The 13,368-nt window shown below is 45.2% G+C and overlaps 1 protein-coding gene across 2 annotated transcripts in view; it reads right to left on the bottom strand.

The window, feature by feature from the left end:
* The window catches only part of CYP2U1 (cytochrome P450 family 2 subfamily U member 1), a 515,971-nt gene that overhangs the window by 396,028 nt on the left and 106,575 nt on the right, over positions 1-13,368 (bottom strand). For both annotated transcript variants that reach the window (XM_069630862.1, XM_069630863.1), the window contains exon 2: positions 10,470-11,105. In XM_069630862.1, the coding sequence (XP_069486963.1) occupies positions 10,470-11,105 (636 nt within the window). The remainder of the gene's footprint in view (positions 1-10,469; positions 11,106-13,368) is intronic.

Here is a 13,368-nt window from a genome sequence, read left to right as displayed (position 1 = left end):
CAGAACGAAAATGAAGGCAGAATGCCCCAGACCTCTACTTCCGGGGAAAGTTACAGATAGCCCAGAATTGGACCCGATAACGGTGAAATTCGTCACAAAGGCCACAAAAGATATAAGAAAAGGTGTAGATAGAGCGTGGCGAGGGCGTCAGGACAGACTCCTAGGCCTGGCAGGCCAGATCGCCAAAGTAATGGACCTGGCAGAAAAGGCAGCAGATACAGGTGAACCAGTGGACGCTGTGGCCCTAGGAAGTTGAGCCCAATGGGCGGTGTCTATTGGGCAATGCTAACTGGGGCCAGTCGGCTGAGAGGAGGCGAGGAGTATTGCTCAAGATCGATGGCAAGCTGATTGGTCTGGCCTCTTACGAGGCAGGCGGAGAAGCAAAGGGCCTATTGTTTGGAGACACCTTTGCTAAAGAAATGTGCCAATTTGTGGGGACATATTCAGCACTTGAGAAAGTGCAAAGCTCCATCCAGCAAATTTTCCCGGGTCGGGTTTATGCGGGGACCGGACAGCAAAGAGGTCGGGCGTCCGGTCGTTTTGGGAAGTACAGAAGACCTCAAGGACACAGTGCCCAATACTGGGAAAATCACCAACAAGACAATTATTTCCCCCGACTAGAGCTTGCTTCCCCAGGAATCGCAGGGGGAGAGGCGCCTACCGGCAGTCGAACACGCCAAGCGATGAGTAACTAGCGAACAGTCCTTCCAAAAGTGGGGGGCAGGACGCATTGGTTCTTTAATGCATGGTGAGAATTGTCCGGCGATGCATGGGTATTGCAAGCAGTTTCAGGCATGCTGTTAGAATTTGTAGGCAACCCTGCGCAAGTGTGAGAGCCAGCAGAGATACGTATAGCCTCAGAAGAGCAACAGCTGTTATACAGCAAGCTGGGCAGCCTAGCGGACAAGGAAGAGAGACAGAGAGAGAGACAGAGAGAGAGAGAGAGAGAGAGAGAGAGAGAGAGAGAGAGAGAGAGAGAGAGAGAGAGGGACAAAGGGTTCCTCAGCAACATGTTCTTAGTACACAGGGGATAAAAGGTCAGGCCGGTGATCAACATGAAGAGTTTGAACGAGTGGGTGGTATACCGTCATTTCAAAATGACCAGCGAAACCTGCTCAGGACAGGAGACTGGCTGATCAGATTAGATCTCAAGGACGCTTATCTTACCATCCCGATAGCAGTGCAACATCGGAGATATCTCCGGTTCTGATGGGGGACAGACATTTGGAGATTCAAATGTCTCCCTTTCGGGCTGGCATCGGCGCCGTGGGCGTTTACCAAGATTATGCGCCCAGTAGCGGCAGTCATTCGAGAGAGGGGGATCAGGATTATCTTGTATCTAGACGATATCTTCATCATAGGGCAGAGCGCCGTAAGCCTATGAGTACAGGCGACTTGGGTGTGCAGACTAGTATCTTTGCTCGGATTCGTCGTGAACGAAAGAAAAATCCGACCTACACCCATTGCAGAGGATGGAGTTTCTGGGGTTCGTGGTAGACACCAGGAAAGTGTCGCTAGAGCTAACGATGGCAAAGATAAAGTCCATAAAGAAATAACTGACGGCCGTAGTAGCGAAGAAAGTTGTGTTGCTTCGCAGTCTAGCCCGGATAGTTGGGTTACTATGGCTTCCATACAAGCCATTTTTCTAGGCCCACTACATTACAGAGCTCTTCAGAAACTGAAAATAAGACACCTCAGGGGAGGTCTAGGGTATCATCAGTTAGTGACTTTGGACCAGGAAGCCACCACTGAGCTTCACTGGTGGCTGAAAAACATGGAAGCCTGGAATGGCACATCCATTTTCAGAGACACCCCGGACGCCGTGATAGAGTCAGACGTGAGCAGAGCCGGGTGGGGAGCGCGATGCGGCTCCTCGGAAACGGGGGGGGGGGTGGGGGAAGAGCTGTCGCTTCACATAAACTGCTTGGAGCTCCTTGCAGGTTCTTTCGCAATGCAGGCCTTCACCAAGGACCGAGCCAAATGCTGGGTACTTCTCAAGATGGGCAATATTTCGGCGGTCCGATATATCAACAAGTTAGGATGGACCTCCTCCAGGATGTCAGCCGAGCTGGTGAAGGATCTTTGGCATTATTGTCTGCGACAACAGATATCAGTGTCAGCAGAATACTTGCCAGGGATTCAGACTACAATAGCGGACTCGAATTTGCGATATTTTGTAGACTCCAGCGACTGGAGGCTCCCTTCAGACGTTTTCGAACGATTTCAAGAGTTATGGGGTCGTCTAGATATCAACCTTTTCGCATCCAGGCTGAATGCTCAGATCACCAAGTTTTTCAGCTGGAAGATAGACCCAACGGCAGCAGGGATGGATGCATTTTTGCAACAGTGGAAGGGGCAGTTCACTACTCCTTTCCCCCATTCGTAATGCTGACGAGAGTACTAGCGAAGGTCCGCAGGGAGCAGGTGGAGCTAGTGCTGGTAGTTCCGATATGGAAGTCGCAGCCGTGGTTTCCAGAACTGATGGAACTTTCTATGGATTTCCCGAGAGTGATTCCTCACAGGGTTGACATCCTTCGGGTCCTAGCAGGCAGCTTCATCCCCTGGTACTGGGAGACACACTGCACCTGATGGCATGCAGGGTTTCGGGCAAAGATGCCAGCTGCCAGGAATTTTGCAACTCGCTGCCGAGTGTATTAGAGACTCCGCAGCACCGTCTACCATCAGGAGCTGTGGTGCTGCTTGGAAGCGATGGAGCAGATACTGCTTAGGAGTTAGTAATGATACCGTTTCAGCCCCTGTAGTGCAGATACTGAACTCCCTAGCATAACAGTTTGCAGAAGGTGCCGCATACACGACAATTGGCGTGTACAGGTCCGCTATTTAGGCGGGGCAGGAGAGAGTAGACAATACACCAGTGGGAGAACACCCAGCTTTTTACAGCTCCTGAAAGGTATTAAGATGCGTAAGCCGCCGGTACTCAAGTATTCCTGTCTTTGGGACGTTCAAGCGGTTTTTCAGCTATTTCTATCGTGGCCAGAGAATAGGGACCTTTCCAGATCGCAACTGTCAAGGAAGCTAGCCATGCTTTTTTGCCTCATAGCTTGCAGAAGGGTCTCAGACGTGAAAGCCTTAGAGGTGGACAGAAAGATATTTTACCTGGAAGGATTGGTCTTTAATGTGGCGAATAGGACAAAATCAGATTTGGACATTAATTTCTTACCCATATTTTCCCAATAATAGCAAGTTATGCATAGCGCAATGCATTAAAGACTACGAGATAGCAAGGGAGCAGATTAGGGCGAGAGGAGTTTACGCAGCTTTTAATTACACGTAGGAAACCATTTCACACAATAGCGACAGCCACAATAGCCAGATGAGTTTGAGAAGTAATGCACTGGGCTGGCATTGATTTATCGATGTTTGGTGTGCATTCAGTAAGGGGCGCGATGGCTTCTAGAGCATTTTCCGCAGGTGTTCTATTGCAAGAGATCATGAAAGCTGCTGATTGGTCGAATGAGTCCACATTCAAAACCTTTCATTTCAAACCTATCTCCCAGATAGCGAATACAGTGATTGACAGCTTTGAACAAGCATAATGCTCGCCTCCTGTCTCGACATAGAATGAAGATTGCGCATGCTGAGAGCGCTGGACAGTCTCGATTCTATTAAAGACAAGGAGTCGAGCATTATATCCCGCCCAGGGATGTATAGTAATAATAATAATTATAATGAAAAATGTTTTGTAAACTGTTTCATCGCATATTTTAAGTAGAACCCACCCTGATGATTATGTCTCCATTGGTTTCAGGAGAAGACCAGAAGCAAACTTGAGAGTAACAGATTAGAAAGTGCCGGTGTGCAGTTCTAAAGATCCGTTGGATTGTTGGGAGTTCAGATGAGAAGCTCCAGTTCCGTTGGTTAAAAGTTCACAGTTGATGTTGAATGTTGGATGGACATTGGCTTCCAAAGAAAGAGGAGTGTTAGGAAAGAGGACTACATATAGCAGAGGGCACGGTCTGATTGGACACTGGGGTCAAGGCTGGAGTACAAGAAAACAGAGAGTTGTGGGAGTTTGTAGTTCCTAGGGAACATTTTAAAGTGGACAGAACTAACAACCCCTTTTTAGAGGAAAGCGCAAAATGAACAAAAAATGTGTTGATCATTTTGGAAATGTGCTAAAATGTTTAAATTTTAAATTGATGTATATGCAGTAATAAAGAAAGAAAAGGATAATGCTTGCCTCCTTGACTTTAATAGAATCAAGACTGTCCAGCGCTCTCAGCATGGGCAAACTAGATTGTACAGGATTACTTTAGAAAGTCGTCCAATTGGATTGATGGTGGTGGGGAACTATTAACAAGCCTTCTATTTGTGTCCTTTGGCAGGTAGGGCATACCTTTGGATTCTCCACCCGCAAGGGATTGTTCTCTTCTCTTCTGGTAACACCTCTTTGGGATAGCACAGGATCTTTTAAAATGAGGGGATAAACAACTATATAAAAAAGCCCTGGAATCGGGGGCTCCAAACTCAAATTCATTTGAGCTCCAGCTGCAGGAACTCCAGCAGCGAACTGCGGAAAACAGCACGCAACACAGATCGCTCTGCTCGATTGATTTTAGAAGGAGCCCGGGAGTGTAAGTGCTTAGGAGCGCTGAGATGAACGGCGCACACCACTCCATTCGATAAATAAGAAAATCATGCAAGTAATTCCATCTCGGAAAGGGTGGGCTGTTAACCAGACTCCCATATCATTAAACTCCATGCCAAAAACATAGTGCACACTTGTGCCCTGCTGCATTGGTCTCCTGATTTGCAGCTGCTGCTCTCCAGAGGCACAGAGCAGGTTGAGGTCACAGGTGTTCTGTTTGCATTTCAGTGGCATTGCTCTCAAAGGCTGCATTTACGTTTGCACCTCTCCTCCGAAATCATGAGCTATTATGGTACACCATCACCTGTTGGCAGGATGGCAGGATAATCTGTAGCTGATGTTTCACATAACTAAATCAACATCTGATTAATAGAATACCAGCGTCATCAATGTAACCAGCTATGGGATGCCATGTGGATTTCATGCACCTGCCTGTATGCAATCAGTGAATGAAATGAAGGTTAGGCTGCATACCTCGGTTTGCTCTATACCTCGGTTTGCTCTCTGGGAGGAAGGGAACCCCAAGCTCCATTGCCAGTCTTGGGATCTCCCAGCTGAAGATCTCCTGAAAGCCTGGGATCAAAGAGGCCATTTCATAACAGAGGCCTGCCTTACACTAGGGGCAGCGTACTAGAGAAACTTTGAAGAACTGGGCTTGGAAAGGTTCAGAGTTATGACAGCCAGAGAGCACAAGTGAGTTTGAGGAAGTATCCGTGCTTTGCTCTTCTTCCTGTTCCCTCCATGTGTTCACAAGGCACTCTTGGTTTGACATTGGGAGGGAAGTGTCACTCATCTCAATGATGGTGATTGGACCACTTGGAGCAGGCTTGCTTTCCTCCAATCCCCTGCAGCCGTTTACCTATAAAAGAGGTGGTCTCCCACTCCTTTCATTCGTTATGGACTTTTAATACTTCAAGTACAATTAATCTGGAACCTGTTCGGAGAGCAATCTCCATTCTAGAGCCCTCTGCCAGAGGCAAAGGCCGGTGCTCCAAGGCAGAGGAAAGCTCTGATCCCCATCAATTCCTAGGGACCATTGCAGAGGATATTTGCTGAGGGCTGGCCTTGCCCTACGGCCCCCTAGAGTAGGATTCACGGCATAGTGGGCCAAAACAACCAGGTCCCTCGTTTTCTATTCCAAACCAACTTGAACTGCATTAGAACCGTGTTGGCCGCGTTTGAACATCTAAGGCCTGAGGTGCTGCTTTGGCGCTCGCAGGCAAATTTCAAACCGTTGTTGGCAGTGCTCCAGATAAGATTTTGAGGTGGGAGTATTTTAAGCATGATTTTTCAAATTACAGCATAAATGCAAATTCAAGAGAGTACAAATGAGTTTTCTCCACTGCAAGCGTGCAAAACGTATCCAACATACACACATTGCATATGTAAAATCAGACCCGTAGCCCACAAGAGTTGTAGATCGAAGTCGTCTGGCTTGGCTTTAAACATTTTATTACACTTGTGGAAAATATTCTGCCATAAAATAACTTACAAGTACTTGGTACTTACACAGCTTCATTTTCAAAATTCTAGAGCCTAGAAACTCTGTTAAGAACTACTATAGATTGAGACTGATGTATTGCCTGCAGAGGGAGTGTGAGTAAGCAATTGTTGGCATATGATTTACTTACAGGAACTTGCACACATAATCTTAGCAAAAGCCACAAACTGCTAATCTACCTTTCCCGCTGTCTGCTGCAGGGAATTAATGTGGATCGCCAGACACTAGTTAGCAATATCACTTCAAATAACTACAAAGTGCACGCAAGCTGAACTGCATTATGGTTGGCATATTTAGAGTTTTACTGGTTTATTGTTTGTGTACAAAGCCAACAACCATAATTCTGGCAATTACAGTTAGGAAGAAATGCAGGCAAGTGTATAAGTTGAAGACTGGTCCCAAAGCCCTACTTCAACACTAAAGTGTGTGATCCTGGACAAATACTTTTGCCACTGTGCCTTTTTAGCAAAAATAGAAATTGCTAATACAAGTGATTTATTTCCAGCTAATTACTACTAAAAAAGCCTGACTGGCCTCTGTTCCACTGTTCCACCTGTAGCATTAATAGTTGTGACCATTTATATAATGCACATGACAAAGTTTATGTCTCTTAACTTACTCCTTGCTGCTTGTTTAATATAACTTCATATGAACTCCTCGAGTATTAAAGACTTGTCTGTACCTTCCCCCATCTTCTACTTCCATCCTAGGAGAGCAGTCTTGATTGCCCGATAGGTTTCCTCCTAGATATCCAAGAATCTGCATCTCGGACAGAACACGCATCACAGCAAATTCAGCTCATGACCGCTAATCACATCAGTGGTGGAAGTAGAAAAAAGGAACTGGTGGTCTTCTGGTTGCATCCAAAAAGGAGGGAGTATGATGGCCGGACAGATGGGGTGCAAGGCAGGGTGGAGTATGGGGAGTGGGGACCAGGATCACAAACCTTGGCTGAACAGTGAAGCAGGGATTTTAATCCACTCTGCAAATTTGACCACATACCTTCCAAGCGTTACTCAGTACAAATAGTTTGGATTTCAAGTTTACTTCCAAAAACAAAAATTGCATAATAACACCACATGGCAACATGTAAATCCTTACATCAACATGTTAAGCCTGAATGGTAAACTAGAAGTCCCAAAAATCTAGTTAACCCCACTGTACTTTCAGTGATTTAATAAAAGAAGTTGTGTAATACACTCAGATATGGAGATTATTGCCCTCTGCTGCCATCTAGTGGAGGAAAGTATGCTTTTTAATGAAAATAAATTCAGCGTAAACGGTACGCAGAAGAAAATTAAATGCTCCGTAATGGCTTTAATTACATGTGTATAAAGCCAAGATACGCACCTTATCTGTAGGGATGGTTGTTGGTACATCATCCTACTGGCCAGATGCTCGATCAGCTGAGCAAAGCTGCGTCATCTCAAGCAATCAAGCACCAGTGCACAGTGCAGACAACTTCGAACAGCTGCATCAAAACAAGCATTGGACCACCAGAACTTTGCGTGACAGCTCAACTTGAACCTCTGCATCAATGCATTACTCGACCCGAACTGCTCCTGGTGTCCCATCGACCTGCATTGCTGGATGCCGCCTTCAAACCGCATGGAGCACTGCTTGAACCGGCTTGATGCCGACCCACCGCCTGGGATTAATGAAATTTGCTGCACTCCAACCGAGTTCAACCCGCATCTACAGCAGCTTGGTGCCTGGTTCGACACAAAATGCCTGAGCATTAGAATCAGGTAATGTTAAGAGAGCCTGTCCACTTTTGTTTATGTCCCTTTTGCATTTTTCCTGGATGTGATGCTAGAAATGCATTGGAGGAACAGGGCATCCATGACCTTGCCCTGTACTCATTTATAATGTGTGTTCTGTGGTGTTTTCTGCACCGGACTCCATGTGGGACTCCTGGCAGTGCAGCTCTTCCTCTTTTTGGTTGTGGTGAACCGAGACCTTTGGGATATTCTTATGTCACCCATGGGTGGTGTTACAATCCTGTACCACTAGTGTATGTTTTTGGGCACCCGTGTGTGGCCCATAGAGCAAGGTATGGGCTGGTGGCAGCTCCCTGCTGAATTTGACAGGTGCTCTGAGTATCCTCCATTTTGGTATACCCAGGCCCTGCCACAGGTATCCGTGGATTCCTGGTAGAAGGGAAGATGGCTCCTGTTACCTTTTTTTCACAAAGTCCTGGGAAGCCCCGTCTCTGTCTCTTCCCCTGACTGGCTGTTGGGTGGAAGAACCATATATGGTGTTGTAGGGAAGCCCAGGCCAGACTGTCTGGAGCCTTCCGAGTGACTGTATGTTGTGATTACACCCTTGGGGTAGGAACTGCGTGAATGAAGTGTGTGATGAATTTGCATCCCATGTTATGGGTGTCTGGTTTCTGTGTGTGACACAATGAATGAGACAGCCCTGCCCGAAACTGACAAGAATGCAGTGTGGTGTGCTGAAAGGCAGGGTGCTTGCCCCAATCCACATTCCTTGTTATGGGTGTCTGGGTGTAAGTGAATGGCCTGAATGCACTCTGAGCCTGATTGGCTGCCGGCCTGCATGAATGCCCTTCTGACTGATTGGCTGACTAAGCTTGGCTCAGCAGTGTGAATGAGGGACCAATGTGTGTTTATCTGGGGACCTCTCACTTACCAATTTGTTCATAAGCTTAAGTTGAAACTTGAAGCTGCTTCTCCTTGAAGCCCAGCTGGAAGAAGAAGAATTGCTGCTGCTTTCCTTCAACGAAATCCGAAAGCTGTTGAGTCTGTCGAGGACTGATCCGAGTGAGGACCTGGCTAGGAGACCTCTTCCCCGAGCTACGAGGGAACATCTGCAGAAGCTGAGCTTCATCGAGGCACGCTGGAAGCCAGGCCCGAAAGGCTGTTGACGGGAGACGGGGTCTGCCAAGAAATCGTAAAGCACCAGGACATCGAGACCATCTAAGTCCATCGTTGTCGACCGGGGTTCAGAGGATTTCCGTGACCGCTGGAAGCCAGTCGAGTTGTGTTGCCCAGAAGCGGGGACAACTTGACGCTGTGCTGCTCGATGACCAGAGCCGCAAAGCCTCACCTTTATCTAAGAACATTGAAAGAAGGGCTCCCTTGCTATCAGCGTCGACCGCTTTGTCCCGCCGCAGACGGCCGAGGAAAGTCCGCCGGTGGGATTCCCGCCACCTGAAATCCACAAAGACGCTGATGAGTGAAGATCTGAAAACCAGCTGTGGCAGAGTCCCGGTCGTCGATGCCGACACCCGACAGCCACTGCTGGGCCAATGTTCTTCCCCAAGTCTTCTTTGTGGCACAAAACTCTTTACATCGAGGTGCACTGCACGCCTCGTCTTCGCAGGACGTCCAGGCTCCATCGTCGACGAGCACCGCAAAGGTCAAAGCTGCTGTCTCGATGAGAGTGTTCGCATTTTCTATGAGGAATCTCGACGCCCCGTGGCTCCTGCTTTAAAGGGAGTCCGCTCATGAGGGATCCGTCGACAACCCATCAAAGAAACTCTTCTAACTCAGGTACATTGGGGTATAGCTTTCCCCTGTCCCATGCAACCACCAAAATCCAAGGATGTACATCTCCTGACTGTCCCCTTTTGCATTGGATCACTGTTGGTTTCTAGAAGTGTGAGGGATGAGTAAGCAGATGATATGATTCATTTCACTCTCACAGGTGGTATCCACTTTTCTTCTAACATACTATTACTATCACTTTCTATCTTTGGCTTGTACTCAGAATTCAGTTCAGACTCTTTCATCATACTTCTGTTTCCGTCTTGAAAAAGGTTCCCCTCCTCAAAGCTCAGTATGTCTCTCTGGACAAACCCCAGTTCTATATGTTCCTTCCAATCACAACGTCTCTGAATAACTTTGTATCGATTCTATCTTTCACATTTCCTGCTTCACACTATATTACATGCAAAATGTCCTCTGCGTGTGTAACCCATTAGGTGGTCTCCTCAGCATTCTAATTCATGTTACTCCCACATTTCAAAGTTATATTAGTGTTAAGAATCGAGAAATGGGAATGTCTGCTGAGGTTACCCATGTAGAGTTTCTACCAGAAGCACAGTCTGATCTCAAATGAAAAAAAAATTCAAATAGAAAAGTCAGCTGTTAATATTTTAATGGAAAAGCTCTGCTGCCTTTCCACCATGCAACAGTCAGACATTAGCATTTGTGATCTTAGAGAGCTCGCTGTGCTGGCTTAGCATGGTTGCAAAGCCTTAGCGCATTTGGGTCACATTGTGTTAAAAGTCGTCTCAAAACATTTACAGACATGTTATCAGAGTAAAGTTGAAGACCAGCCAAAAAGAGGTTTAGCACAAAACGAAGATGTAAGATTACAATTTAAGGGCGTTACCTTGTATATCAGGATGGAGGGCCATGTACAGAACGCACCAAAGTAGCGTGTTGGTAGTGGTATCAGTGCCTGCGATAAAGAGGTCACCAATAATATAGAAGAGGTAATCTTCACTGAAGATGGTGGCACTGTTAATCTTCTTCTCATCTGCCACGTGAAGCAGATACATGTCAACGAAGTCTCTGGGGTTCTCTGGATCTAAAGTGTCTCTGTGCTGAACAATAATTCTCTTCAGGAACGCTGTAACGTCATTTACAATTTGGCGCAGTTCTTTAAAAGGCCCGAATGGAAGATAATAAAACCACGAGCATAGGTTGCTGAGAATAGCCTGGCTGTTGATAGAGATCTCAAGCCCACGGGACGCGAAGCACAGCATGGTTGTAAACTCTTTGTCAGTGTAGTCGAAGCGTCGCCCAAAGGCTACAGAACAGATTATGTTAGAGACTGCGTTGTTGATGATTGGTAAAGGGTCAAATGCCTCCGTCCCATGTGTAAGCATTTCTTTCTTCACATACTTAAATTCTTCGATTACTTTATGTTCCAGGCTGAGCTTTCCCAAGCCAAAATGGCGGAGGGTTGAGTGAGCAAATTTCCGTTGTTGCCTCCACACTGAGCCATAAGGTGCAAATACAATACCTGCGAAAGAGAAAGGAGGGTATCAAAGTTAGCTTATAAACTATTCTGTTCCTGCACAACCAAGTCCATGAGTCATGTATCACCACACAAGCCTTACTTTATATTTTATTCTTACATTTCTAAACCAGGGAAAAACAGGAATGATCTATGGTGCATGCTCGCGGAGAACACCTTGCATTACCCCACTTGGCACTTAAAAAAGCAAGAAACAGTTAACAAGCTATTTGGCCCAAAACATTTCTCACTGGATAAGAACACAACCTAAAGCTATTCTATAAGAACAACTTATTTTTTTTATTTTTATTTTTATTGTGTACGGTTTACAAAAGAAACCTTTACAAACGAAATCCTTAAATACAGAAAAAGAAGAAGCAAAAGAAAAGGAATCATACATTACTGTTACGTTGCATATTGATTTCATTTCATTACCAAGATAATAAAAAAAAACACATACAGATCCACATATCCTTCTATCAGTAAGTAAAATATAAAAGACAGTTAAAAAAATTCAGTGCACATAAAAATTTTCGACACAAATTTAGTGGTTAAAAGGGAAGAAAAATGTTTTCCCTTTACGTAATAAGAACACATTTAGCAGCAGTATCAGTTAAAATTCCAAGGTTTGTATACATACATGATAGACTTGGTAGTATATAAAAGTGGAATTCATCAAACAAATTGGTCAAATGGGAGGGGGATAGAGATCAAGAAACTCAATAAAACCCGCCACAGCGAGACCATCTTTAATTTTAGAAATTGAAAGAGACTGGGACCAAATAACATTCTCTGCCCCCAGAAGACCCAGGGTATTGAATCTGCCTAAGTAAATATCACTAAATCCTTTCAGAGCAGTACATTCTAAAAAAAAGATGGCGTGTAGATTCAATTACCCTGGGGGTGTGACAAAATCGACATAAAAGGTCCAAATCACTAATCTCCTTCCTTCCATAAAGAACTTCTTTAGTAGGTAGGAGATTCCATCTGAGTTTGAGAAGAGGTGAACGGTAATAGCGGTTGGGAAATTGAGTTAAGATAAAAGACAGGCAGCCTCTTTTCTTATGGTCAAATTGCAAATCACTGAGAGATGGGTAAGAATGCAATTTTTCCAGCGTATTACTCCAATCGCTAGTGAAAAGACATTCTTTGACTTTGTTGGTGTTAGTTAATAGGGTATCCCTGTCAGTGGAAAGGTCTGATAGAGTCTTGTCGCAGAGGACACTAAATCTCGAAAGAAATAAGTTTCGGTCTGGTGATCCCCGTGAGAAGAGCATTTTACCAAAATCAACATAAAGGGTATCCTGTTTCGGGGAGAGCAAAGCAGAGAAAAGTGTCAGAACTCTCCATAGAATTCTAGCTCGCAGAGAGACTAGACCCAATTCATACCTTATGGAAACTATTGGAACAAAATTAGGCAGCTTCATAACTTTTCTCCAGAAGATACCCTCAAGGGTGTCCCAGAAGGTCAGAAGAACAAGATAATGCAGTTCCATTCCGTATATTAGTTTTGGAATCACCTTTCCCTTGAAAAAATCCACTACAGGTTTGAAGGAGAACATGCCATATTTACTATCCAGCTTAATAGATTGAGAAATAAGCAGAATTATTTTGTGTCTAAGAGAACGTCTTAATTCAATGGCCGATGGTTGGGCCAGAATGAGGAATCCCAAATAGACAATTTTGTGTGCTCTAATGATATTTTCACCATCAATTTTACATACTTTTTTATTACCCTCTCTCCCTCTAGAGAAGACCATTGTTCGAGTTTTACTTGGGTTAATTTTTAACCCATTAGTTAAGGCATATTCTTCAAATTTACAGATAAGCCTCTGTAAGCTGACTTTGGTGTGATCAAAAAGGAGAAAATCGTCGGCGTAAGCCAGCCATGAGAGCCTGAGATCGCCCAATTTTGCATTTACCATGCCTGTACTTTCAAGGAATTCCCCTACGTCTGCCATGTAGAGGATATAAAGGCATGGACCTAGCGAGCAGCCTTGTCTAACCCCGATACGAGTCCTTATCCTTCTAGTGAGGGTACCTTTGAGATCGATCCTAATATGGACCCCCAAATTCTCATACATTGCCATAATTAAAGTGAGTCGACCTGCCAGAATCCCCCATTTAGTTAGTTTTTCCCAGAGTCTCGACCTAATTACTAAATCAAAAGCATTTGATAGGTCGATTGAAGCCACATAGAGAGAGCCACTCTATTTTGCCCATGTTGAACTTTGAAGGGCAGTTAGAATAAATCCATTAAGATTAGTTG

Source organism: Ambystoma mexicanum, chromosome 6q, assembly GCF_040938575.1.
Source record: "Ambystoma mexicanum isolate Mex_15411 chromosome 6q, UKY_AmexF1_1, whole genome shotgun sequence".
NCBI lineage: Eukaryota > Metazoa > Chordata > Amphibia > Caudata > Ambystomatidae > Ambystoma > Ambystoma mexicanum.
Note: the sequence above shows the minus strand (reverse complement) of the source record. Positions and strands in the feature narration are given on the sequence as shown.